Source organism: Peromyscus maniculatus, chromosome 2 (genome assembly GCF_049852395.1).
Source record: "Peromyscus maniculatus bairdii isolate BWxNUB_F1_BW_parent chromosome 2, HU_Pman_BW_mat_3.1, whole genome shotgun sequence".
Classification (NCBI taxonomy): domain Eukaryota; kingdom Metazoa; phylum Chordata; class Mammalia; order Rodentia; family Cricetidae; genus Peromyscus; species Peromyscus maniculatus.
Window position 1 is genome coordinate 3,991,294 of NC_134853.1, and position 27,019 is coordinate 4,018,312.

The 27,019-nt window shown below is 39.7% G+C and overlaps 1 protein-coding gene across 22 annotated transcripts in view; it reads left to right on the forward strand.

Annotated features, from left to right (window-relative positions):
* The window catches only part of Cspp1 (centrosome and spindle pole associated protein 1), a 104,291-nt gene that overhangs the window by 23,570 nt on the left and 53,702 nt on the right, over positions 1-27,019 (forward strand). For 7 of the 22 annotated variants that reach the window (XR_013048924.1, XM_076563686.1, XM_076563690.1 and 4 more), the window contains 7 exons: positions 7,854-7,957; positions 9,050-9,073; positions 13,537-13,617; positions 14,605-14,703; positions 17,291-17,703; positions 22,208-22,306; positions 25,051-25,136. Coding sequence is in view for 19 of the 22 variants with exons in the window: in XM_076563686.1 (XP_076419801.1) it covers positions 7,854-7,957; positions 9,050-9,073; positions 13,537-13,617; positions 14,605-14,703; positions 17,291-17,703; positions 22,208-22,306; positions 25,051-25,136 (906 nt within the window). In the remaining 3 variants the exon portion in view is untranslated. The remainder of the gene's footprint in view (positions 1-7,853; positions 7,958-9,049; positions 9,074-13,536; positions 13,618-14,604; positions 14,704-17,290; positions 17,704-22,207; positions 22,307-25,050; positions 25,137-27,019) is intronic. The other 15 variants (XR_013048926.1, XM_076563687.1, XM_076563691.1 and 12 more) reach the window with 7 other exon arrangements.

The following is a 27,019-nucleotide window of genomic DNA, read 5'->3' on the forward strand; positions in this document are numbered from 1 at the left end:
GTCATCTGTGTGTTGGAATTTATATACTTTTTACAGATTTTTCAGCATTTTGTGAAAATTCTTTCAAAATACACCCTAGTGACTCTATTTTATTGGAATCCATAATAACCTCTACTTTATCATTTTTAATTTTATTAATTTGATTCTTTTTTTTTTCCCACTTTCTTTGGGTTAATTTGGTTGGGGATTTGTCAGTTTTATTTTCTTTTAAAGAACCAAGTCTTTTCTTGCTTGGGTTTGTTTGTTTTTTTAGTCATTATTTCACTAATTTACACCAGGATCTCTATTATTTATTGTATCTGTTTTCCAGTTTATATTGTTCCCATTTTTCTAAGACCTTGAGGTATATCAATTGATCATTTGAGCCAGTGGTGGTGGCACATGACTTTAATCCCAGCCCGGTGGATCTCTGTGAGTTCAAGGCCAGCTGGTCTACAGAGTGAGATCCAGGACACCAAAACTACACAGAGAAACCAAACTCCCCCCCAAAAAATCATTTGAGATCTCTTTTTATTTGAAAAATAATTATTTGTATACATGTTTGTCTGTGTGGGCATAAACTAACCAGAAAGACGAAAGACTGCAATATTTGTAAAACATCATGACCTTACTCAGTAGCGTAAAATTCCACTGCTAGGGAAATAGAGGTCGTAGTGCTTTACCACAGCACTAAGAAGGTAGGAACAGGATTAAGAGTTCAAGATTGTCTTTGGCTATATAGATTGTTTCAGGCCAGCCTTGACTGCAGGAGACCCAGTCTCTAAATAAAAAACCAAGTAGAGCATATTGTGCTGGTTAGTTTTTAGTGTTCACTTTCCATAACCCAGAGTTACTGGGAAGAGGGAATTGCCTTGATCAGATTGGCCTGTGGCCAGTGTCTGAGGACTTATCTGTATTGATGATTGATGTGGGAGGTCACAGCCCACTGTGGGCAGCGCCATCCCTAGGCAGGTGGGCCTGGGCTATGTAAGAAAGCTAGCTGAGTACGAGTCAGCGAACTGTGTTCCTCCGTACTTGCTGCTTCAGCTCCTGCTGCAGTTTCCACACCGGCTTCCTTCACTTAGAGAGTGTTACCTGGAAATATAAACTGAAACCATTTCCTCTACCAAGTTGCTTTTGGTCATGGTGACAAAATATTCTGGCCCAAACAACTTAATTCTAGGATCCAGTTCATAAAACTCCCTCGCATGATTTCATCTTGCTCTCTTATGTCTTTGGCAAAAATCCAATCTTTTGTGTGTGGCTGAATTTGGGTGAATAAAACTTAACCATTATTTAAAAAAAATACTGATTTTTTTTATTTTCTGATAATTTCATATGTGTATATAATGCGTTTTGATTGAGTCTACCCTCCTCCATTCTCCCCTCCATTCCCTTCCCTATCACCTCCACGACTTTCCCCTCCCAACTTCATGTTCTCTTTTTAAAATACCCACTGAGTCCACTTGTCTCTATGTGTATGGTAGAGGATAGTGTAGCCACAGAGGGGCCACATCCAAGAAGAAAACTAGCACATCATCCTCTAGCACCTGTCAGCTGCCAATAACTTCTCAGCTGGGGTAGATCTCTGTGGTCTTCCCATTCGTTTTGGTGTTTGGGTCTTGATTTTGTGCATGCAGTTATAGCTGCTGTGACTTCGTAAGTGTAATGGTGCTGTTGTGTTCAGCAAGCACTGTTTTGCTGCAGATGTCTGTCACTGTGAATAAGGGGGAAGCATAGCATAGCTGTTGTGGAATATTTGTTTAACTATGTAAAGATGTGTTGCATTTGTTTATGTTGAGGGATATTTGTTTAACTGTAAAGGTGTGTTGCATTTGTTTAATTATGTAAAGGTGTGTTGCTGTTTTACTTTGCTTGCCCAAGGCACCTGATTGGTCTAATAAAAAGCTGAATGTCCAATAACAGAGGGAGGAGGTATAGGTGGGACACTGGGCAGGGAGAGTAAGTAGGAAGAGGAATTTAGGCTTGAGAGGAAAAAAGGAGAAAGAAAAAGAGACTCCAGGGAGACACCAGGAAGTGGGAACTTGGGACATTCAGAATGAAAGAAAGGTAAAAAAAAGCCCCAAGGCAAAATGCAGATGAATAAAAACAGGTTAATTAAGTTAAAAGAGCTAGTGGGACAAGCCTAAGCTAAGGTCAAGCCTTCATAATTAAAAATAAGTCTCTGTGTTTTTATTTGGGAGCTGGTTGGCCCAAAGTAAAACCCAACTACACATATTCCGTTTTCTCCTCTGACAGGGTCAGGGTACCAGGTTTTATGTTGAGGTCCTTAATTCATTTGGAGTTGATGCTTCATTACAACAAAACTTGTAAAGAATTGTTTATGTTTTCTGTCTTTAATTCCCCTCTCTTCAAATTTAGTCCAGGCTTGCGCTCGCGCTCTCTCTCTCTCTCTCTCTCTCTCTCTCTCTCTCTCTCTCTCTTTCTTTTCTTCTTTCTTCTCTTCCTTCTTTTTCTTTCTTCTTCTTTCTTTCTCCTTCTTTCTTTTCTCCTTCTTCCTTCTTCTTCTCCTCCTCCTCCTTCTTTCTTGTTCTTGTTCTTCTTCTTCTTCTTCTTGTTCTTGTTCTTGTTCTTCTCTTTCTTCTTCTTCTCCTCCTCCTCCTTCTTCTTTCTTCTTCTTGACAGGGTTCCTCTGTGTAGTTTTGGCGCTTTTCCTGGATCTTGATCTGTAGATCAGGCTGGCCTCGAACTCACAGAGATCTGCTTGTCTCTGCCTCCCGAGGGCTGGGATTAAAGGCATGCGCCCCCTGCCCAGCCCAGGCTTTCTCTTTTATTGCTTACCTACAGAGTTCAAGATCACTAATAATCTAAACACAGCTATATTTAATGGTTATTTCTGAAATTTTATTTATTTGTTTATTTTTTAATTTATCATCTTTATGAAGTAGTTTCTCACTTCTCTCATGATCTGTTGTTTTTCCTTGGCTTGGCAGGCTCCCTTGTAACTTGAATTCTAAAAGGTCTTTTAGTAAAAAAACCCGAGCCAAATATTGGGGTAAATGCTGAGAGATAAGAGAGACAAAGGAACAAGCCACTGCCGCGTCTCATCTCTCCAGCTCCAGAAATCTTCTGACTGAATGTCTCTGAGTCCTCACCCGAAAGGCTCCAGCTGAAGAAGCCCCTAGCTGAAAGGGACGCTTCTGCCGAAAAGCCTTTAGTTCCTGCCTCCTCCCGCCTTATATACCTTTCTCTGCCCAGCCATCACTTCCTGGGATTAAAGGCGTGTGTGATTAAAGGTGTGTGCCACCACTGCCTGGCTCTGTTTCACTCCTAGACTGAGTCAGTCTCGTATAGTCCAGGGTGGCTTTGAACTCACAGAGATCCGGACTGATCTCTGCCTCCTGAGTGCTAGGATTAAAGGTGTGTACCAGCACTGCCTGGCCTCTATGTTTAATCTAGTGACTTGTTCTGTTCTCTGATCTTCAGGCAAATTTTATTAGGGTACACAATATATCACCACACCCCCTTTGGGTTTTCCTCTTGTGTTCTGAGTCCTTCCTTGTGCAGAAAACTGTTGATGTAGTTGATCTTGAACTGCTTGTGTTTCACAGTTTTCTCGTAAGCATGGCCCGTGTTTGGGACTTAGCTCCGCGTGGTCCTCACACTGACGTAAAACTCTGAGTAAGTGAGGAGAACGGCTCATTGTGCCCCCTCAGCCTGTGTGAAGCACACGGATGCTGACTGCTTACTTTCCTTGGGAAGCCTAGACTCTTGGTTCTCTAATAGCTTCCTGGGAGGTAGCACTCCATGTGGGTTGACACAACCCGTGGCTGAAGGGACTGCTGTGCTCTGTGTGACCCCATCAGGGAAGAGCCCTCGGCAGCTGGTGCCCAGCTTCTGCTGGGCTTTGCTGCAAATGTCTCTTCCTCTTGCTCATTTTGGTTTTCATTTTTTACTATAACAAAGTATAGCTGTGGATACAGTGATGTCTTGGTTGTTTGTTACGTAATGTGAAAGGAAGAAATGCTCTGTGGGAATTTGTTTCCAACAGTGCTGATTGTGAGTGCTTTCTTAGGTGAATTAGTGTAAGAATGATTGTATGCTTTAGGTTTAAATAGTTTTTTAATCCCACAAGTATTTACAGAAGTCTAATACTTCTTGACTGTTGGTCCTGAAGCATAATGTTAACTGCCATTGTCACTGATGCTTGTGTGAGGTGACATCACTTTAAATGACACTAATACTTTTCTTGCCTCTAGAATCACCAGGGACAACAGCTGAGTAAGTCTCACTATGTTTCTTAGCTCAAGTTAAGTGCCACTGTTAGTACTTTATGGAAGTGAGTAGACCATTTACATTGCTCTGTACTGTTCATTTTATTTACTGACATTTGACTGTATTACTGCTATCACTGTGTGTATGGTGTGTGTGTGAATGTGGGTGCAGATACGACAGAGGCTGTGGAGGGCAGACAGCTTACTGTAGCTGCTTCTTCCTGCGGGGTCCAGACTGAACTCAGGGCAGGCTGGTGAGGCCCGCACTTCTAGCCACTGAGCCGTCTCACCAGACCCTTTGGTTTTATGACCCACCTCTAACAACGTAAGAGTTTAGCACTACGTGACACAAATAAGAGTCAGATGGTACTTATCTTGACTAAACTGAAATTTGTGTGTGTGTGTGTGTGTGTGTGTGTGTATATATATATATATAAAATTATGAGACAAGGTCTCACTGTGTAGCTTTTCCTGACTTAGAACTTGCTATATAGACCAGCCTGCCTGACCTCAAACTAAGAGATCAACTGCCTCTGCCTCTCGAATGCTGAAATGAAAGGGGTACACTACCATTCCAAACTTAGATTTACTAATAATGCAGGAAGCGTTCTCCATGATTGCTTACTAAGCCAGTGGTACAAATAGTATTTGAATCAGTAGTGGAAAGCAAATATGCTTTCCTTTTGCAGTGCTCTTAGTCCAGCACTCTAGCACTGAGTTACATCCCTACACCTCTTGACTTCGTAGACAGGGTCTCCTCGAGGCCCAGGCTGGGCTCAGGCTCACTCTAGTCCAGGCAAGCCTTAAACTTACAGTCTGTGATGTACTTCAGCTCTGGAGTACCTGGGTTTGTGAAGAGCAGTACTCTTGATAAAGTTGGACTTAATCGGGTCAGTAATTATTACTGAACACAATTTCAGGTTTTTCTTCCAGTTCTTCTAGAGAGGCCTACAAATAGAATTCAGAATTGTAGTAAAAGGCACTGTAGGACTATGACTTGCAGGAAGCTACAGATTGCTCGTCTTCGGCCTGGGAAGGCTGGGCCTGTAGGAAGATATCATCACCCTTTGAGCATTGTCACTTTCTCCTCAACACCATAGATGTCCATTGTGACTTCATGTCATTAGGTATGTAGCGCTGGCTACTAGTTCCTGGTAGTCCTCCCTCTGTGGAACCAAACTGTTAGAAAGCAGACATGGAACCCAGAGAGGAGGGCCTTCTTGCCCCTTCCTTCTCATTTCTTCCTCTTGCTCAGCCATTCACCCATATGTTCATTTTCAAATTTATTTTAGTTTTTGAGACACAGTCTTGTGTTTCCTAGACAGGCCTCGAACTCCCTATGTAGGTGAGAATGACCTTGAACTTCTGGTCTTCCTGCCTCTATTTCCTGAGTGCTGTCATTACATGTGTGTGCCACCATGCCCAGTCCATTTGTGCATTGATTTGGTACCCATTCCATGGTTATCAATTGTTACAAAGTTATGTGTAGCATGGGCTTGTTTTCATTGATCTCCTTTAGTTCCACACACATCCTCCTGCTGAATGAGAGGGAGAATGCCTGTGAATGGAGCCCATTATTTTGTATGCTAATTAAAACAAAGTTGGGGCTGGAGAGATGGTTCAGAGATTAGGAGCACTGGCTGCTCTTCCAGAGGTCCTGAGTTCAATTCCCAGCACCCACATGGTGACTCACAACCATCTGTAATGAAATCTGGTGTCCTTTTCTGGCCTGCAGGCATATATGCAGACAGAACACTGTATATGTAATAAATAAAAAATAAAAAAAAAATTAAAAATTGACAACAACAAAAAAGGCCTGCGAAAGTGCCTTAGCAGGTAGAAGAATTACTCTCACTTAGGCCTGATGACCTAAGTTCGATCCCTGGAATCTTCAGTGTAGCAGGAAAGACACTGAGTCCTGAGAGTTGTCCTCTGACCGCCATACATGTGCTATGGCATGTGTATATGCATTTGTGTGCATGCACACACACAACTTAAAAAAATGACAACAAAAACTCTCTTACTATTTCTCTCCTTCAGCTTAAAATCTGTATTTAAAAACATAATCTGTATTTTAAAACATAACATTTCTCTGGGAGGGAAGACTTTTCTTTTAGGTTGATATAAAGTCAAGACATAAGGAATGCGTTAGATGCCTTCCATGTGAATTGTGGGAACATGTGTTGAGATGTCCCTGCCCATTAAAGTCTTTTTCACCAAGGAATTAGATAGGCCAGACATTTTCCTTTTCTTTTCTTTTCTCTTCTTTTTTTTTTTTTTATTTTATTTTTTTTTTTTTTCTAGACAGGGTTTCTCTGTGTAGCTTTGCGCCTTTCCTGGGACTCACTTGGTAGCCCAGGCTGGCCTCGAACTCAGAGATCCGCATGGCTCTGCCTCTCGAGTGCTGGCATTAAAGGCGTGCGCCACCACCGCCTGGCCTCTTCTCTTCTTTTCTTTGCCTTTCTTTCTCTCTGTCTCTCTCACTTTCTTTTTTTTTCTTTCTTTCTTTTTTTTTTTTTTTCAAGACAGGGTTTCTCTGTGTAGTTTTGGTGCCTGTGCTGGAACTCACTCTGTAGCCCAGGCTGGCCTTGAACTCACAGAGATCTGCCTGGCTCTGCCTCCTGAGTGCTGGGATCAAAGGTGTGTGCCACTGCTGCCTGGCTAGGCCAGATACTTTTATCAAGAGAATTCCCAGTGTTTAGAGTGTAAAGTAAAATGTGCTGTGTTATGAAATAGTAGACATCCATTTGTACATACGTACCGCGGCCTTTCCTCCTGAGTTCACTGGTCTAAAACAAAAACAGATGACACATGCGTAGCACATATCCATAATTCCGTGAATTGTAAGGAGTAAAAAAATGGATATTTTTATGACGGTTTATAAATTCATCTACTATTTCTAGAATAATTGTAAGCTTTTTCTTTTACAAGTAATAATTTTTGTTTTGTAATAAGTTAAATATTTATATAAATTATATAAATAATTAAAAATTAATGAATTAATTTGAGACAGGGCCTAATGAACCTTAGGCTGGCCTTAAAGTCTATGCAGCCAAGGATGGTCTGAAACTTTTTGTCTTCTTGCCTGTCCCTCTCAAGATCTGGGATTACAGGTGTGTAGTACCACACTGTATTTCACACAGTGCTAAGGATCCAACCCAGGGCTTCCTGTGTGATAGGCAAATACTCGGCCAGCTGAGCCACATCTTTAGCCTTATAAGTGATTATTTATTTTTTAAAAATTTAAAAATTATATTTGGGAGGTATTGGAAACTAGCCTTGCTGGAGAAAATAGGTCTCAAAACAACAGCAACAACAAAAACAATTGAAGAGAAGGAAAACAAGATGCTTGGTGATAATTTGTCTACACAGGGACAAAGGTACTATATACACTTATACACATCCTTGCATATACAGTAACCCGAGACTGTGTTAATATAGGCACATAGAAACACTATGTTCTGGGCAGGGGAATAGGATGACTGTGGTTCACAAGTACGAATCATTACCACAGCATCTGTGTATCACCCACCACAGCATTCAAAACATGAAACCCTTACGTGCTTTGTTACAGGAGGGGGAACTTCATTGCAATTGCTTTGAAAAGGAATATGCTACTTAAATTGTTTTCTTTTTTAGGAATTGATTATGGATTAAGTTTACCACTTGGAGAAGACTATGAACGGAAGAAACATAAATTAAAAGAAGAATTGAGGCAAGATTATAGACGCTATCTTACTCAGGTAAGATATTCTATTAAAGAGTCGTATTTTGTCTGTTGGAATTTATCCTTTAATTTACTTTTGGAAAGTGTTGATCATATGTGATATCTGGCCACCTAGTATAGTCAAAATTAATTCTTGGTGGAAAAAAGTGAGAATTTGTGCTGTGGAGTAATAGACTCTTCCTGGAGCTTTGTAGTTCGGGAAGGTTCTGGATTTAGTACAGCACAGGAGAGTGTTTTACTAGGGAAATGGATTTTAATACTAACGAGATTAACCACTGTAAACAGTGGTTGTTTGTCGTTTGTTTCCTGTAAAGCTGTCTGTGTCTAAGGAGCATTTCCACTATTCCCCACAGGGTATTCAAATGACATGAGGCATTTTAGTTACTAATTATCTTTTTGTTTGGTAAGCTTATACATTTTCAGTTAATAGTCTTGTTAACTGTGTTCAGTCAGGTTTTTTTCATTACTGTGACAAAATATCTGTCCGAGAGAAAACTATGTAAGAGAGGGAAGATTTTCGAGGTCCAGGCTGCAGTCAGCTGACTCCAATGCTGTGGACCTGTGGTAGGAACATGTAGCAGTGGCAGGTTGACATATCATGACAGGCAGGAATCGAAGATTAGACAGGAAGGGTCTGGGCAGAAGATACAGCCTCCCAGTTGACATGTCCCAAGTGACCCATTTCCTCCAGCAAAAGCCTTTTGGGACAGTTCATATTCAGATCTTAACGGCCACCAACAGCTTTGCTTTATGATTTAATGTTTTATCTAGCAGAACCCTTTTGCAATTGTCAGATTAGTTAAGAGTTAAATTAGAGGCTTATAATGCAATTTTCTTTGTAGGTTAGAAAAATATTTTGGAGTTGGGGATTTAGCTCAGTGGTAGAGTGCTTGCCTAGCAAGCGCAAGGCCCTGGGTTTGGTCCTCAGCTCCTGGGGGGGCGGGGGTGGTGGTGAGGATTTCAAGCAGTCATGTTTCTAGAATGCACATACTCTTGGCCTTTCCATTGCTTTAGAAATAGTTGTTTCAAGTTGTCTCTGACTTGTAATTGGAAAGAACAGACCTTTACTCAATACGTCTCATCAATGGTTTGTTTCTCTTGACTTTAGGGCATTACACAAGCAAAAAGAAAGGTAGGGTTGCCTGCATCGTGTTCTCTTCTGGTTTGTGTATAAGAAGATGTAATAGCTTGTAATCATGTGCACTCAAGTGACTGAAATCAAGTAGAAAAACAGCTTCGTTTGTGTTTTTGAGACTTCTGAGTGGCACTGTTTTGACAGTCCACAGTTACAGTTTTCTGTTAATGCAGTCATTGTCTTGATTCCTGCTTTGCAGTTGTTTCTGTTGCTTTCTTTATAAATAGCCTGAAACTGTTGTGTGCTTGCTTTTAGCGTGTTATTTTTTGCTCCACAATTTATACTAATCACAAGATAATAGTCAAGATACTTAAAAATGCTTTGAGCTATATATTGTCATGATTTGGATTACTAGATATTTTTGTACTAATCAGACTGATCACATTTGTTAATTTATGTTGGAAAACAGCACCAGTTAGTAGTTGTACAAACTATTTAAAAATAACCTCATACATTCTTTAATGACTCAACTAATGTTTAAAAAACACCAATAGTTTAATACACTATAGATCCTGTCTTCAAGGGCTTTAGGATTGAGCTGTGGATATACTATTTCATTATCAGAAACGACAATAAGACATCCTAATCACTGGCAGGCCTCATTTTATAAGGCATTACAGGATAGGAAGAAATTGGATATTCAGAAGGCAAAATAGAGTAGAGAAAACTTTTCAAGTGGAGACTATAGACTGAAGAATGATGTGGACTTTTGGTTCATTTGAGACATTTACCAGCTTGACTAGATGGATGATAGCCTTTTTATAAAGTAGTGAGAAACGATGTAGAAGGCTAGGATTGTGTTGTTGAAAGGTAGTCTGTGATGGGCTGTGGTGAAGCGTTGACTTCTGGAAATGCCCATGAAGAGCATAACTGCTTTAGAACAGTGACTTCAACCTGTTTGAGACTCTCACTAACTTAAATTCTATGCCTTAACTGAACTTGTACTGATTATCAGTCCATTGTTCGTGATGCTTTCCAGAATGATCCTGCAGCTAACTGATTTAAATATTTCCGTGTCTTTCTCACTAATTTTTGAATAAAAATTCAAATTCCTTAGCCTGTCACATCTTTCCTGTTGTAGCTTGACTTTCTAGGCCTGTCCTGTATGTCACATCTTCCTCTTTTCTGCCTTTTCTTTCTCCATAGAAAAGGAATGATAGGGGTGCTGGCATGCCTTGTAAAAATGTGTGTTCACCTCGTGAGAGCTGGCGACCAAATGTAGAGGGTACTGAAAGGTGGAAGAACGGAAGGCAGATCTCGGATTATGCAAAGTATGAATTATTAGACACCGAGTCATGTCTTGGGCAACAGCAAGGTAGACGGAGAGGGATTATGTCTGGGCTAGCCAAAAAAAGGTGGGCCATGTCTAACCAGCCTTCCTCAAAAATAGTTAACATGCCCAATATCAGTTAAAAAGCAATCTGGGGGCTAGAGATATAGCTCTGTGGTACAGCACTCACCTCTTGCAACAAATAACAGTCTGTATGGTGGCTGACACAGAATCCTCTGGGTGTTGTTACTTAAACAGCTTCCCACCTGGCTGGAGATGATTACCAAATTGGTAGTCACAGCAGTGATGGCTGTGGTCCTGTCAATCTGAATTGTCATGAGTGGGCATGAAAAGGAATTGCCTTTTTTAAAGAAAAGGGAGAGTGATCAAGGGAGCAAGGGCTTTACATTACCATGACAGAGTTGTTTTTGTGATGTGTTATTAAAAATACAGTGGTAAAGTAGTGGCATTTCCTTAAAGCCTTTGGATGATACCTGGAGGTGGGAGTTGAAAGCAAGAAGATTACATACGGGCAGTGGTGGCTTATACCTTTAATTCCAGCACTTGGAAGGAAGAGACAGGTAGATCTTAGTGAGTTTGAGGCCAGCCTGATCTACAAAGCGAGTGCCAGGACAGCCAGAGCTACACAGAGAAACCTGTAGCAGGATTCTTAAAAGTTCTTATTAATAAAATCAAACCCAAGGCGAGTTATTGGGGTCCATGCTAGTAGATCAGAGAGACAGAACAAGCCAAAGCTAACCTCACCTGGTCAACTTCTCAGCTGGTCTTGTTTCCTCCGACTGGAAGCTTCTGTGTTCTCATCCCAATGGCTCTCAGCTGAACTGCTGCTGGAAAGCCTGAAGCTTAACCAGCCACATGCTTAACCAGCCAAATGCTGCTAGTTTCTGGTCCTCATGCCTTATATATCTTTCTGCTTTCTACCACCACTCTCTGGGATTAAAGGCTGGCTTTCTGGGATTAAAGGCGTGTGTCACCATGCTTGGCTGTTTCCAATGTGGCCTTGAACTCACAGAGATCCAGAGGGATTTCTGTCTCTGGAATGCTAGGATTAAAGGTGTGTGCTATCACTGCCTAACTAGTGGCTGTCTGTTCTCTGACCCCAGATAAGTTTATTAAGGTACACGATATTTTGGGGAACACAATATCACCACAGAAACCCTTGAAAAACAAAACAAAATAAACAAAGCAAAACATTAATTTAATCACTGCCAGGAAGAGCCACTAAACAAATACCACTTTTTTCCCTCTAGTTTTTAGAATGAAGGATCATTAGTGTTCTTACTGGGCAGACAGAACAGCTTTTAAATTGAGTCAGTAAATTAATTCCATTAGTCTATAGTTCTTTCTTGAGCCTTAAACTTTTGTCTACTTGATGTTTTCACTTTGAAATAGTGCCCATCTCTTGTGTGTTAAAAAAAGTATAGACCATGTCCAAACAGGAACTTGGGATTACCATCTTCATTCTCTTGCTATAGAAGCTACACTCTCCATAGCCTGTTCTTTTTGTTTGTTTAGTAGTTTATTTTGACTATAGCTATTATGGCCTCCTAACATACTGATGGATACCAATGGATGAGAGAGTTATAGTAGTCACCTAGTATTTACTGAACAGATAAAATTCAAGTTCTTGTTGCTAGATGTGGTAGCACATGCCTTTAATCCTGGTAGGGGGAGGTGTTTGGGATCTATGTCAACCTGTTCTACATAGTGAGTTAGTTCCAGGCCAGCATCAGGGCTGTAGTGAGGCTCTGTTTAAAAAAAAAAAAAAAAAAAGAAAGAAACAAAAAACAAGTTTTTGTAAAGCTATGTTATTCTTACTTGTTTATTTTTTCATTTTGTTGAAAAATTCAGACATTACCCTAAACTTGTTTTGTGTGAGGAATGATAGCTTTTGGTTGAGGATTGGTATTTTTGTTGTTGTTGTTGTTCATTTATAATTCTTCAAAATGATTAGGTGTATAGTGTACTTTGACATGGTGATGAGCAGAGTTAGGATCCAATCAGTCCTTTGTCTTAACTGTTTTCTTTTGATAAAGAAGCTTATTAGACTCCCATAAGCCAGCTTTCAAATTAGCTTTTGTAACTTTAGAATTATTGAAACATTATTAATGGCTTTATTACTTTTTCCATATACAATCTTCTCATACATTCCATGTTTTTAATATAATGTTACTGAAGCAGATAGTATTGCAGTTGTTTATGTTTGTTTTCTTAACTAAATGATTAGAGGGAACTTAAGCTTATCATTGTTTCCTTGACATATAAAATACTAATTGGAAAGCATCGAATGATCAATAATTGTTTAATGTGTTCATGAATGCAAAAAACTGGATAGCCTACACATGCTGATTTAGCTTTTATGATGTAGCGTTGTAGATGATATTGCCTGTTTTTACAGGTGAAGGAACTGAGGCAGAGAAGCTAACTGACTTATTTAGCTCTTTTGGCTAAGAAATAGTATCAAAAGATTGGTTTTCATTTGCTTTAAATTGTTCAAAGGGACTTTATGTTTTGTATCCTCTTTGATCCTTACACTGACTTTGGTAGTTGTGCCCGGTAGGCATCGTTCTCACTGTTTGGAAGAATGAGTGTCAGATGAATTGGCTTGGTCAGTGTTGGCTTGTCTTGGAAGTGTGGCTGTTAGTTGTAGAAGCTTGAGCTCTAGGTCCTTGGATGCCCAGGCTGATGCTTGGCAATGCTCACTGATGCCACCTGAGTGCTTAGTGGACATGAATGGAGGGACACACAGCAACAGCATTCATGGTCTAGTCTTTGGGACTTTGTGTATGTATTTACCTAGAAGACCAAAGCAAACAGAAAAAAAAATTGCAGGCATTCATAAAAATACTGATGAGGAAGTTAAAAGAATGAAGAATCTATACCCAGAGGAATAAAAATTGGAAAAAAAAATTAACTCTTTCACACTTGTAATCACCTCCATTCTAAAGCTGTATATGTGTGGCAAATCTGAGTTAAAGCTTGAGCCTCTCTTCCCTGAAGTTGACTTGAAGGAATTCTGTTTGGTGTGCTTTCTAGATGTACAGTCTCTGACTTCATGTCCATCTCATCCTTCTGTTGTGCATTATGTAGGAGCTTAGAATATAGAATGTAAAGATCTTTTGTACAAAAGCAATTAGCTAATGTATATTTTTAATGTCTATATACACAGAAAAATTTTCTATCTACGGGTGAAACAGACCCATCTACTCTGGGAGTTTCTCTTCCTATTGACGAGCGGTTATCTGCCAAGGTAGGTGGGTAGGAGTACAGTTTCCTGGGGCTTCAAAAGCACGAGAGAATCTACTTCTAGTTACACCATTTCTCCCTCCTTGACTGTAGTCTTTCTTTAGAAAAGTCTATGGAATTTCTGGTTGAGTCACTTGAAAACTTCTTTTGAACATTAATGATGTGAGAGATTTCTTTAATGTGTTGATTGTTTTGCTGCATTTTATTTACTTAATCAAATAATTCAGTTTATTTTTTCCACGTTGATATCTGAGCTACACGTTTGTGCTTTGTGATGCAGTTATCAGTGACATGAGTAGATGTGAGAGGCTAGTGTTGCTGAGCTAGCTGTACGTTTCTGTTACTCCGCTAACACACATTCTTGTTTTGTAAGAGATGGTAGCAACATCGGGTAGTGTGTAAGACAAAGTGGACAGTCACCAAGTTTTGAAAAGCAGACCTCATTTTAAAGTGCTCTTTTAGATTGTGGAGTTTCAGTGACATTGAACATATTAGGATTTAAGAAAATGTACTACTGCAATGTATTTGCATTTCAACAACAGTTCTGTTATAGTGTTTTAAATGTCTGTATAATTTTTACCATTTTTTTTTTTTTTGTTTTGTTTAGGAGTTCTTTGACCTAGGGAATAAAATGGTTAGTATTAGCATTTTGGTAGTGGTCTGGGGAATTGCAGGAAGGGTATATCACTGAGAAACACTGGGGGAAAGGAATCAAGATATCTTAGAACTGAAGTAGTACCATTCTGTTAGTGACATCGTATGCTAATGAATGAAAAAGCATATAGTCATGTCTGTTTGCGTATGCCAAGGGGGACTTGAGGAGCTGCAGTGCTGGTGAGTCCTCTTCTTGTTCCTTTCAGTGGCTTCTCGTCCTTGAAATCATTAGTAAAGCTGGCTAAGAGCTCTGATTTGTATGATCCTGGTTTGATGTTAACAACTCCCCCCACCCCCCAAGTTGAAGTTAACATTGCCTTTCAATTTCTTTTTTAAGGAAAGGTTGAAACTTGAGCGCAACAAAGAATACAATCAATTTCTCAGGGGTAAGGAAGAATCCATAGAAAAGGCCAGACAGGTAGAAAAGAATATTGAGGTACGTTTTACATTTATAAAGTGATTTTTAATATCATATGTATGAGTGGGCTGCTAGGATTTCATGTTTGTACCACCATCCCTGGCTTTATTTTTTAAGTAATTTTAAAATATTGACAGTTTCTGGGTGAGAAATATATATACACATATATATTGCATATCAAGAGTTATCAAGGAAGGGCTGGAGAGATGGCTCAGAGGTTAAGAGCACTGGCTGTTCTTCCAGAGGTCATGAGTTCAATTCCCAGCAACCACATGGTGGCTCACAACCATCCATAATGAGATCTGGTGCCCTCTTCTGACATGCAGGTGTATATGCAGACAGAACACTGTATACATAATAAATAAATAAATCTTTAAAAACAAAAAAGAGTTATCAAGACTGTATAATAATTGAATGAAGTTCTTTTTTTAAATGTTATTTTTTAAATAATCATTGTTAAAAATATAATTATGTAATTTCCCCTCTCCTCCCTTCAACTCCTCACATATTGTCCCCTAACTACTCTCAAACTCATGGCCTCATTTTCTTTAATTGTTATTGTTACATATATACAATGCATAAATATATAATCTGTTGAGTCCATTTAATGTTGCTTCTATGTATATGATCTCAGGGCTGACCACTTGGCATAAACAGTTAGGGGGTTCATTCCTGGGGAAGAGTAATTCTGTCTCCCTCAGCTGTGAGTAGTTGTCTGTAGTTCTCTGTCCAGGGGTGGGGCCCTTTGAGATTTCCCATCTGCATTGGCATGTCGTGTGGTGTTGTCATTGCTCAGGTCATGTTTGGGCAGCCGTGATGCTGAGGTATCATGAGTGTAGTGTCCCTGTCATTTCTAGGAGACACAGTCTCACTGCAGCTTTCTTGTTTCTTTGGCTCTTAGAATCTCTCTGTCCTCTCCCGAAAGATGTTCCCTGAGCCTTGGGTGGAGGAGTTGTGTATTAGATGTAGCCTCTGGGGCCAAGTTATTGGAGCAACTGTCAGCTGCCCTGCATTTTGACCAGTTGTGGTTTTCTGTAGTGGTCTCCATCTGCTTCAGAGACAAGCTTCTTTGATGAGGAGTAATTACACTTATTGTCCACTTATGGATAAGTGTTCAGAATCTGGGAGGGGATTATGCGGGTTTAGTAAAGTGGTGGTAGTAGGCTCTCCTTGAAGACCTCTGACCTCATCAGCCCTGGTAGTTGTCTCAGTTTCTAGTACCAGGCATGATTTCCTTCCTGATGAGTGGGCCTTAAGACCAATTAGACAGCTGTTGATTAGTTCCAAGATAGAAGTGCTGCGATATCACCTTTCAGGATATATGGCTGGCCATGCTGGCTCATTGTTGTGGTTCATAGGTATCACAGCTGGATCGGTGTCTTAATTAGAGTTACTATTGCTGTGTTAGAACACCATGACCAAGTTGGGAAGGAAAGGGTTTATTCAACTTACACTTCCATATCACAGTTCATCATTAAATACAGTGAGGGCGGGAACTCAAGCAGGGTAGGAACTTGAATGTAGGAGCTGATATAAAGGCCACTGAGGGGTGCTGTTTACTGACTTATTCCCCCTGGCTTGCTCAGCCTACTTTCTTATAGAACCCAGGACCACCAGCCCAGGGATGGCCCCACCCACAGTGGGCTGGTCCTCCCCATCAATCACTAATTAAGAAAGTGCCTTACAGGTTTGCCTGCAGCTGGCTATTATGGAGGCATTTTCTTTATTGTGGTTCCTTCTTCTCAGATGACTTGAGCTTCTGTCAAGTTGACATCAAACTCACCAGCACAGTAGGACTTACTGGTTGCTTCCCTCCCTTGGCAGTCTGCATGGTCCCTTTTGAAAATGAGAAAGCTGTGCTTCAGGGAGGAGGCTTTCAGGTCATATTCAGATCTAATCTTCTGACGTCTGAGGTGCATGGTGTCTTCAGCCTCTGGGAGGCAACCAAGGGCAACAGTGTAGAATGTCTTGGGTGTTTCCTGGACTTCCCGAACAACAGCCCAAAGGAGGTATCTCATGCCTGGCCCTGAGGTTTTTGTTAGGTAGTGTATGGCTCTCGGTGGGCATTGTCAGCCCAAGTGGCATAACCTTTCAAGACATGGTCTCATTGTGTAGCTCTGGCTGTCCTGGAACTTGCTTTATAGACCAGGCTGACCTGAAACTCAAGAGATCCACCTGCCTCTGCTTCTCAAGTACTGGGATTAAAGACGTGTGCCACCACCACCCGGCAAAGCTTACCATGTTTAGGAAGAATTTAATTTGAAGTACTATGTAAATATTAAAATATATCTGTTACGTCTAAGGCTAAGAATTTGCATTTAGGTGTCAGGTTTTTCCTAGCCACTTACCATTTTACTATTGCTCGCCTCTTGCTATATAATACAGCTTACTGCAAAATAATTCTTTGAATTTTTTTTCCAAAAAAAAAAATATTTTTTTGGCTCTTGATTAAACATCAAAGTTCAGATATAAATCAGTAAATTTTAAGGATAGTTATTGAAATTTTATGAAATAAAGACTTAGTATGACTTGAGATTTTAATTATCTTTTATATGATTTATATGATAATGTCTCATTAAGATGTTTTTCTTTTTTAATTCAACAGCCTAAGAGCCAAAGAAATAAAAACCCTGTTAGTCACGGCAAACCTGATCTACCTCCACAGAAACAGACTTCATACATACATTCAGAGGCCCCGACATATGAAGAGCTTCTAAACCGAAGACGGCGGCGGGAGGAGAGCGGATATCAACAACTAGATGATGACATTGAGTTAGTCAGTAGAAGACTTCTTAAACAGACGAATGCAGAAGTAGGCATTTCTGGTACGAAACCAAGCTTTGCCAGCAAGGCTGGTGTTCCGGAGCGAAGAGCTCGAAGGGTTAATGAGGAACAAGTGCCTGACAGACAGTACTGTAGATCTGACCGAGATCTTGACGTCAGTGAAGAAATGGACGAGAGATTTCGATTTGAAAGTGACTTTGATAGAAGACTTCTGAGAGTATATCCAGATGAGAGGTATTTACATTTTCATTTTATTCTCTTTATTTACTTAATATTGCTGTTAGTTTTATAAAAGCAGTTTTACTTGATTTACCATATTTGATTAATTCAGCCGTTCTGTTTTGTGAAGCACCATAATTTAAAATTAGGACCCCAAGGTAAAGCTAGAAAGTAGAAGTGTATACTCTTAATCTAAAGTGAGTGGAAACATTCTCATAGAGGGAATTTCTTGTCTCAACTATGGTCAAGTAGGGGAGTAAACAACACAAACAAAACAAAAACAAACAAACAAACAAACAAACAAACAAAACCCTCAAAGTCTTGTGTTCGAGTGGGCAGCCTAAAGCAGACATTGATTAAGGTTCGAGGCCTGGGTTCTAGTTGCTAGTAGCATCCAGAGAAACCTCAAGGTTAAGGCTCAGGTTGTCTTGGGTCATAGTTTCCCAGAGAACTGTCAGGGATAAAAACTTCCTTCTGCAGTAGGTTAAAGTCAGTTTGATAGCCAGCCTAATTTCAAATGGTGAAATGTAGGGAAAGGGACATTTTACCGTGGGTGAAATACAGTTTGTGACTTAATGTTTGTACACCGTAACTGTCTTTATCAATGTATTTTAGAGACTGTTATTGGATTTTGATGTAATTCAAATGGTGTAAAACTCTTCTCAATCAGGTTTTCAAATGTTTTTTACTTTCTTTGAATGACTGACTTTGTGATATTGTTTGCAATTTCTTAACTATAGGTCTTTGTTTTCATTTACCTTAATATTTAACTTGACATGTTCCCCTAACTATTAGAGATAGAAATGTCACAGAGCCTGTCTCTGTCATTGGTCTGCCAACTTGATGGATTACATGTAAACTTTGGGACCTGTTTTGTGTAGTGGTCTAAATATTCACTTTTTTAGTATTTTAGAAAATATTCTTGGGCTGCATTGTCAGTATTTTAATTACTGATAACAATACAAAGCTTTCATTAATTCTCTGTCTTTAGTCTGTATCTTAATTTAGGTAATTTGAGTTCAAAATATAATATCTGGAATAATGAGAAATGTGGATTGCTTATTATAGTTTTCTATATGAATATACTTTATACTTCAGAAAATGTTCCAAATCGTATAGTATCTTATATTTGAAAATGCTTATATTTAAAGTAATTAGACCACCTCTCAATTTTGGAACACTCCAGATACTACTGGAATCTTGATGGTGTTTTCTCTGTATCTGAGAACTTTCTAGAACCTTTATTTTTCTCATTATGATATTTACCTCCAGAATATAATGAAAGCATAATTTTAAAGTTTGGAATTTTAAGAAACTTATGACAATCGATGCTTTATTTTTCACATACGAGCTAACAATTAATTCCATTCTGATCACTTGAGGACTGCATTATTATGTATCTCATAAATGACCTTTCTCTGTCAACTTCCTTAAATAGTATTTTGAAATTATTTTATATAAGGTTGAGTTCTTACTCATTATCTCAATTCTGAACACTATGTAAGTGTATGTTATGTGTTACTTATATTTTGTTAATCTATCAGCTGTCATATCTCAGTATGTTAGGCCATTTTTCATGTTTCTTGAGGATAATTGGGGTTATATCCACCTTTTCTATCTCTTTGAGAAAAAGAATTGACATTAATCATTCAATAGTTATATTTAATGGGTATAGTTGTTAGTAAAAGAAATAACTCTATCCTTTAACTTCTGTGATTTCCTTGTTCCACACTTCTCAAAGTTAAATTTTTGATCGATCTACTTTTATAGTGATGCTTTATTTTTATAATTTTGCTATGCGTTTCTTTTTAATTATCTTACAACTTCTTAACATACCTGATGTTTTATGAGCAGTATATTTTTTCTTATCTTAAAGGTGGGGCAGTGAAAGATGTCCAGGAAGGGTTGTTTTCCTAGAGTCAAACCATGAATTGGTCAGTGTTCTTAAATAATTGACAAAGTTGTTCTATTTTTTTTGGTTTTTCGAGACAGGGTTTCTCTGTGTAGCTTTGCGCCTTTCCTGGATCTCACTCTGTAGACCAGGCTGGCCTTGAACTCACAAAGATCCGCCAGGCTCTGCCTCCCAAGTACTGGGATTAAAGGCGTGCGCCACCACCACCTGGCCTACGACAAAGTTGTTCTTATTGGGACTAACGGTTTGTATTCTTTGTGTTTGTGTGTAAGGTTTATGTGTACATACTAATGAGTAAAGTTGATGTTTAGGAGCTCGCTGAAATGGAATGTGAATAGTTCTTTTTAATGATATTTTGAGTTATAGACTCTTAAACTGTAGCCTGTGCTCGTCTTTATTACTTATTAACTGAGCTGTAGAAGTGAACACACTCTCTCTTAGTGTTTTACTTTAATATTAACCAGTTAAGGAAGTTTTCAGTATTGGAGTGCTGTGTGCAGTGTCTGTGTGACCAATGTGTCACACAGAATGACACTTCCATTCTACTTAAATTTTGCTAGTTGTATATTTATAATTAATAGACAGTAAAATTCTGAAATAATCTTTTCTTTTGAAGCTAGTGAGGGGACTTCACTCCTACGACACTGAAATGAGACTCAGTGCCTAAGGTTTTTCTTGAGGGCAGATTGTATGGCTACCCCTTCCTAGCATAAGCTAACATCCCAGACTTCCTATAGGAAAGCAAATGTTTCTTTATAGCGTGTATTGTTTGTGCAAAGAGTTTAGAAAGAGTGACGCACTCATTAGTCCTTAGCCCGTTGGACCTCCTGAGACCTGTGTTGTCAGGTGACAGCCGAGGACTGGCTAGCAGCCCTGTCTGGGGTAGGCAGTCTCCAGCCCATGTCAGACTGTCTGCACATGGGTCCTATAGATGCAGTGTAACTAAACAGAAAGGGCATTGCCAATGAAGGGCTGGAATTTGCTGAGTGGTAGAAAATAGGGGAGGACACTAGATTATGTTACTCCAGAAGAGATCTGAGCGCCCATGCTTCAGTTTACATAAAGCTGGCTTTTTAAAAAACGTTAAATTGAAGTAAATTTTAAAATGGTGTGTAGGGAACTGGGTTGGATGTGGGTAAAAAATCGAAGCATTCCTGTTTTCGTGGCAAAGTCACAATGTTATTAAGATTACCATTTGAGCTGATCCCCCAGAGAACTCTGACCATGCTTTTGGGCTGGAGACAAGTGAGGATTACAATAGTCTGCGTCTTTGGAGAATTCTTTTCTTTTCAGCGGAACATGGCCAGTCCCGTTAATCTCAGCACCAACTCTACACTAACTATTGTACTATATTTCCTCAACCATACTTCTTTTTGTCTTCTTCAGAAGGAAAATATAATTCATTAACAGCCGCATAAAGAAATATGACTTGTGAAATGCTGGTTTTTCATGGGTGCTAATAAGTGTTTATGTAAAAAGTTATGCTGGTTTCTCTGGCATGAGAAATTACATTTTATAAAAACAAATCAGTGTTTGCCAAATGGAAAAAGAAAGATAGGTGAAATTTTTTTTCACTTTTTAAATGATTGCTTTTTTTAAAGAAGGAAATAAATTCTAAACTTTCTTTTTGTTCATTATGACCTTATAAGTAAAGTGAAGGTTCCTCAGATCTATTCTGCATCAGACGGTCTTTAAAATAATATTTTTTATTTAGCTTTTGGTAACATTCTTTCATGGGGTTTATTGTGTCAGTTTTTAAGTTAAGAACTCAGTTTTATGTATTGTGACTAATTCCCAGAAAGTATATGTCTGAATTAAAAAACACTTTTGTTTTAGTTTTGCTTGGAAACTTCGGTGTGTACGGGGCCTGTATCTACTCAATGCCCAGAACAGGATTTGGCCCGCAGAAGGTGCCCTGTAATTCCCATGTCAACCAAATGATGCAAGTGTTCTATGTTATCTTAGCTTAAAAAAATTATATGTATCTCGCTGGAGAGATGATTGAAAAGTTAAGAGCACTTGTTGCTCTTCCAGAGGGCCAGAGTTCAGTTCCCAGCAGCCACATTGAATGACTTACAACCTCTTCTAACACTAATTCTAGTTGATCAGACATCCTCTTCTGGCCCCCTCAGGCATTAGCAAAGACGTAGCTTGTGTGCACACATGAAGGTACACACAAACACAAAACACACACACACACACACACACACACACGCACGCACGCACGCACGCACGCACGCGCACACACTAAAAATTAAGTATTTAAACATAATATTAAAATAAAACTTTCTAGAAGTTATATAGAAATAATTTACAGTAATCTCAGTTAAAATAGTGTCAGGGACTGGGATTGTAGCATTACTTTCCCAGTGTATTGCTGTACACGAAAACAACAATAAACCTGACTGTCAGCTCTCACTACGTGTTGTTAATGCGCAGACATACTTGAGGCCACCCTGATTTGAATTAACTTTAGGATATGTTACAGTAAATGTCAGCACAATCCTTTGTTTCCTTTCATGCTGACACATGGGGTGTTAGAACCCTAGAGAGGTAAGAAGACCCACTGTGTGGGGGATGTGCTCTATAAGCTGATGTGTTTTTAAGGCCACAGGGAAACAGACAAAGGAATGTACCTCTTAGGGAGAATGAGGATGGTGTCACAGACCAGTCAAACGGACGGATTTCATCTGCTGGAAATACAAGGTACGTGATAACAATTCTGTCCTTGAGTCTTTACACTCTGAAACAGCGCCTGCCTGAAGCTGGCCTAAGGAAGAAGTAGAAGCAGCATAGTGTGTTGACGGCCGTCCTTTACTAGCGGCAGGGATTCACGGGGAGAAAGGTGAGGAGGTGCTGGGGTGAGCATTTATGATACTTACTTGCAGCATTCTCCCTGTCCGCTCCCTTCTCCCTCTCTGTCTCTGTCTCTGTTCTGGGGATTGAACATAAATCACCGAGCAAGGCAAGCACTTTACCACTGAGCTAGTCCCTAGGCTTACAGCATTCTTCAAGAATAGCTTTCAGAGGAAGCCTCTCTCCTTATAAAGTCTATAGTGCTCCCTTTGGCAGCGTGTATACTAAAATTGGAATGATAAGTATATAAATTAATTTGAATAATGAAGGAGAAGTGAGCATAATTTAATGATGTTATAATGAGTCTGAAACATCTTGAAATTGTGGCTGGAGAGCTGGCTCAGCCGTGAAGAGTCCTCTTGCAGAGGACTCACGTTTGAGTCCCAGCACCACATCTGGTGGCTCACAGCTGCCAATAATTCCAGTGCTAAAGGGGTCTGACACTGCAACAGGCCCATGCATAATGAAAAGTAAAGCCTTACAAAATATCTTGGCATCATGGTACTGTAATTGGATTGAAAATGTCCCTGCAGTTTGAGTTTTAACTTTATTATTATTATTATTATTATTATTATTATTATTATTATTATTATTTGCTTGTTTTGCTTATTGGTGGAGTAGCTTTAATGCTTACTTTGTAAGATTAGTATTCGTTTCTATTGATAAGAAAGTTACTAACTTTCTAGTTTTTTTTTTTGTTTGTTTGTTTGTATGTGCTTTTCTGTTTCATACATAAGAATGAATTGTCCTGTTCTTAAAAACTAAAACCTAAAAGAAACCACATGGACCAGCAAGATGCCTCAGCTGGTGAAGGTGCTTGTCACTAGGCTTGATGACCTGAGTTGATCCTGGGAATCCACATTCTGTAGGAGAGACTCAACTCCCAAGGTTGTCCTCTGACCTCCACACTTGAGCAATTCCATGTGCATGCTAAACACAAACAGAACATTTAAAAATGATGGAAAGGTAAAGCAGAACCACAGGCGGTCTGGGGATGTGGCTTAGTTGGCAGAGTGCTTGGCCATCATGGACAGAGCTCAGGATTAATCCCCAGCACAGTATCAGCAGTGTGGTGGTGCACACCTGTCATCAGTACAGGTGGATCACACCTGTCATCACTACAGGTGGATCACACCTGTCATCACTACAGGTGGATCACACCTGTCATCACTACAGGTGGATCACACCTGTAATCCCAGCACCAAGAAGAAGGTGGAGGACCAGAGATTCAGGTTCCTCCTCCTAGGCCATAGAGGAATTCAGGGCCAACCTGGTGCCTGAGAGACAGGAGGATCAGGGAAGTGTGGGACAGGAGCATGAGAAGGTGATGGAGAACTGAGTATGATCAGACTGTGTCATATGCATGTGTGAGAATATCCCAGTGAAACAGGGAGGTTTGTACACTTGGTATATGCCGGTAAGGAGAACAGAGTAAATGGTTCTAATGTAGGATACAGTGAAGTAACAGTGTCTTGTCCTTCCTTCCTTCCTTCCTTCCTTCCTTCCTTCCTTCCTTCCTTCCTTCCTTCCTTCCTTCCTTCCTTCCTTCCTTCCTTCCTTCCTTCCTTCCTTCCTTCCTTCCTTCCTTCCTTTTTGTTTTTTTGAGACAGGGTTTCTCTGTGTAGCTTTGTGCCTTTCCTGGGACTCACTTGGTAGCCCAGGCTGGCCTCGAACTCACAGAGATCCGCCTGGCTTTGCCTCCCGAGTGCTGGGATTAAAGTGTCTTTTCTTAGAAGAAATAAAGTATAATTATCCTTGGAACAGTAAGAGAACTTGGTGTTTGTTCCAATTAAATTTTCTTTGAGGATCTGACTTTTTTCTTTGTTCCTTTTTTTTCAAGAAATTTTGTTTTTTTAAAATCCTTTTAAGTTTTTTTTTTCCCCAAAAGAATAATCTTTTATAAGTGAGGACACACACACACACACACACTTATAAAAATTATTATTACTGGCTAATTTCATATAAAAAGGATTTCAAATCTGTGGACCCAGTGAAACAGGCTGAAGAAAAGTTATATATATATTGGGGTCCCTTGGTATAAAGAAATAAAATACCATAGTTTTAACTAGCATTCTGAAAGAACGGATAATTCATATCACACTTTATTGTTTTTATTCAAGGGTGCATGCATGTGTTTGTGGGGGCCAGAAGTGAAAGTCTTGTGCCTTCCTCGATCCTGTGCCACTGTATTCTCTGAGACAGGACTTTCAGCTGAACCTGGGGCTGGCATGGCTGGCCAGCAAGCCTTAGGGGTCCCGTGGTCACCTCCCCGGCCGTGGGATTGTGGACATGCACACTATATAAGCTCTTGTCTGTGTGTGCTGAGGGTTGAGCCCAGGTCCTCAGTGCTTTTCAAGTACTTACTCACTGAGCCATCTCAGCTCCTAACCATTTCTTATTCTTTGAGACAGGGATTTTACATGTGGTTGAATCTTACTATGTATTCCAGGCTAGCTTCAAACCCACAGTCCTTTGGCCTCAGCCTCCCAAGTGCTGGAATTAATGGTGTGCACCACCATTCCAGGCCTATATGTTGAATTTTGATTTCCTAAAATCACCTGGATTTTAATATTTGCTCTTTCATATTGTTTTAGTGCTCAGGATAATGAACCACCTGAATCTGCTCATCGTGGCTCTGCTGACCCCCTTATCTGTAGTCCCTTTGCAGGGATGCTCTTTGGTATGTACAGAAATTCCAGTTGATTAGTTACCTTGGCAGGGTGTTGAATTAAATGTCCTTAGTGAGAACTCAGTATTGTAAGGAATGATGCCTTATGAATAAGAGCCAACAATTTATTGAGGCCTACTTCATGCTGGGTACCATGTTAAGCGTTTAGCATGCATTGTATAGAACTGTTGATACTCTTAAAGCTATATAACTTAATTGGCTACAAAGTTTATAGATGATAGGTGAAATTAGTGGTTTTAATTTTTTTCTTTTTAACTAGGACTTTATTGTACTATGGATGTTTCTTTTTATTCTGTTTTATATGTGACCGTTGATTCTTTGATTATTTCTTAGGTGGTGTGAAACTGTCTTGTATTTTAGTTTACTTTCTTTGAATAATCCTTTCTTTCACCTGCTCTTGTTGTCTTAGCCACTCTGTTGTTGTGTGTGTGAGAGAGGCAGAGACACAGAGAGAGACACAGAGACAGAGAGACACGTACATAGAGACACAACAGAGACACACAGAGAGAGGCAGACAGACAGACAGATGGAGACAAAGAGAGACAGAGAGGCTGGGTCTGGCTCCGGCTCCTGAGACCTCACAGCCCACCCCAGTGGCACACCTCCTCCAACAAGGCCACACCTCCTCCAACAAGGCCACACCTCCTCTAACAAGGCCACACCTCCTCCAAGGCCACACCTCCTCCAACAAGGCCACACCTCCTCCAACAAGGCCACGCCTCCTCTAACAAGGCCACGCCTCTTCATCCTTCTCCAGCCTTGCCGCTCCCTGATGACGAAGCGTTCAAATATAGGAGCCTTTGGGGACCATTCATATTAAAACTGCCATACTTGTTCTTTCTATCTGGTTTCTGAAAAAGTGTTTTTCCAAATCATCATGATGATCTAAATTTTCTATTTTTTTAAAAATCAGAGGTCAAGGTCATTACTGAACATAATCCTTTTTGTTTGCTATATTATGTTTGTCTTTATTTCATTTCAGAAATGGTATGATGAGCCTTGTTTTTTTGCTTATTGCTTTGTACACAAAAGTTGTTCTTTGAATGGACACTTTGAAAGCTTAGCTAAAATTTGGTTGTAGTAAGGTACATGAGCAAATTGAATAGTGTATTAGGTTCTTCCAACCTAAAAGCTGTCAGTGATTTAAATTTTGGCTTTGAGACATAGTCACATGGTATTTTCAGACTTTTATTTCCTGGAAATGACTATTGTTCTTGTTGTGTATAAGATCTGACCAATTTTATCTTTAAATCAGAGTAAAAGCACATAATTATGATGTATTTTGTAACACATGGTAAAAATAAGAGAAACGACTAAGCTGAGAGTTGACTGAAAATAATTTTATCAGTAAGAAGATTAGTGAGTTTATCAGTAAGCAGTCAGGGAGTGAGTGACATAATAGACTAGTGTTTGGGATAAACCATTGGGGTCATTTCAACCAGTGGTCCTTCTTACACTTGAGTATTTGTGTGTGTCCCTGAGAGCGTTTGTATGTACAGGGAGCTTACCTCTCTCTGAAGGTAGACTATTTTCTTCTTAGGCTGTGCCAGTCGTTAAAATACGCCATCACTTCCATTGTTCTAAAATTTATTTTCCTATTGTTTGCTTCAAATATTTCATTTAGGACTTTTACTTTATTGAAAAACCAAACCAAACCAAACCAAACTGGCTGTGGTGGTGCACGCCTTTAATCTCAGCACTTAGATGTAGAGGCAAGCAGATCTCTGTGCATTGGGGGCCAGCCTGGTGTGTGTTGCAAGCTCCAGGACCGCCAGGACTGCATAGACCAATGGTTCTCAACCTGTGGGTCATGACCCCACAAGGGTCACATATCAGATGTTAACATTACACTTTATAACAGTAGCAAAATTACA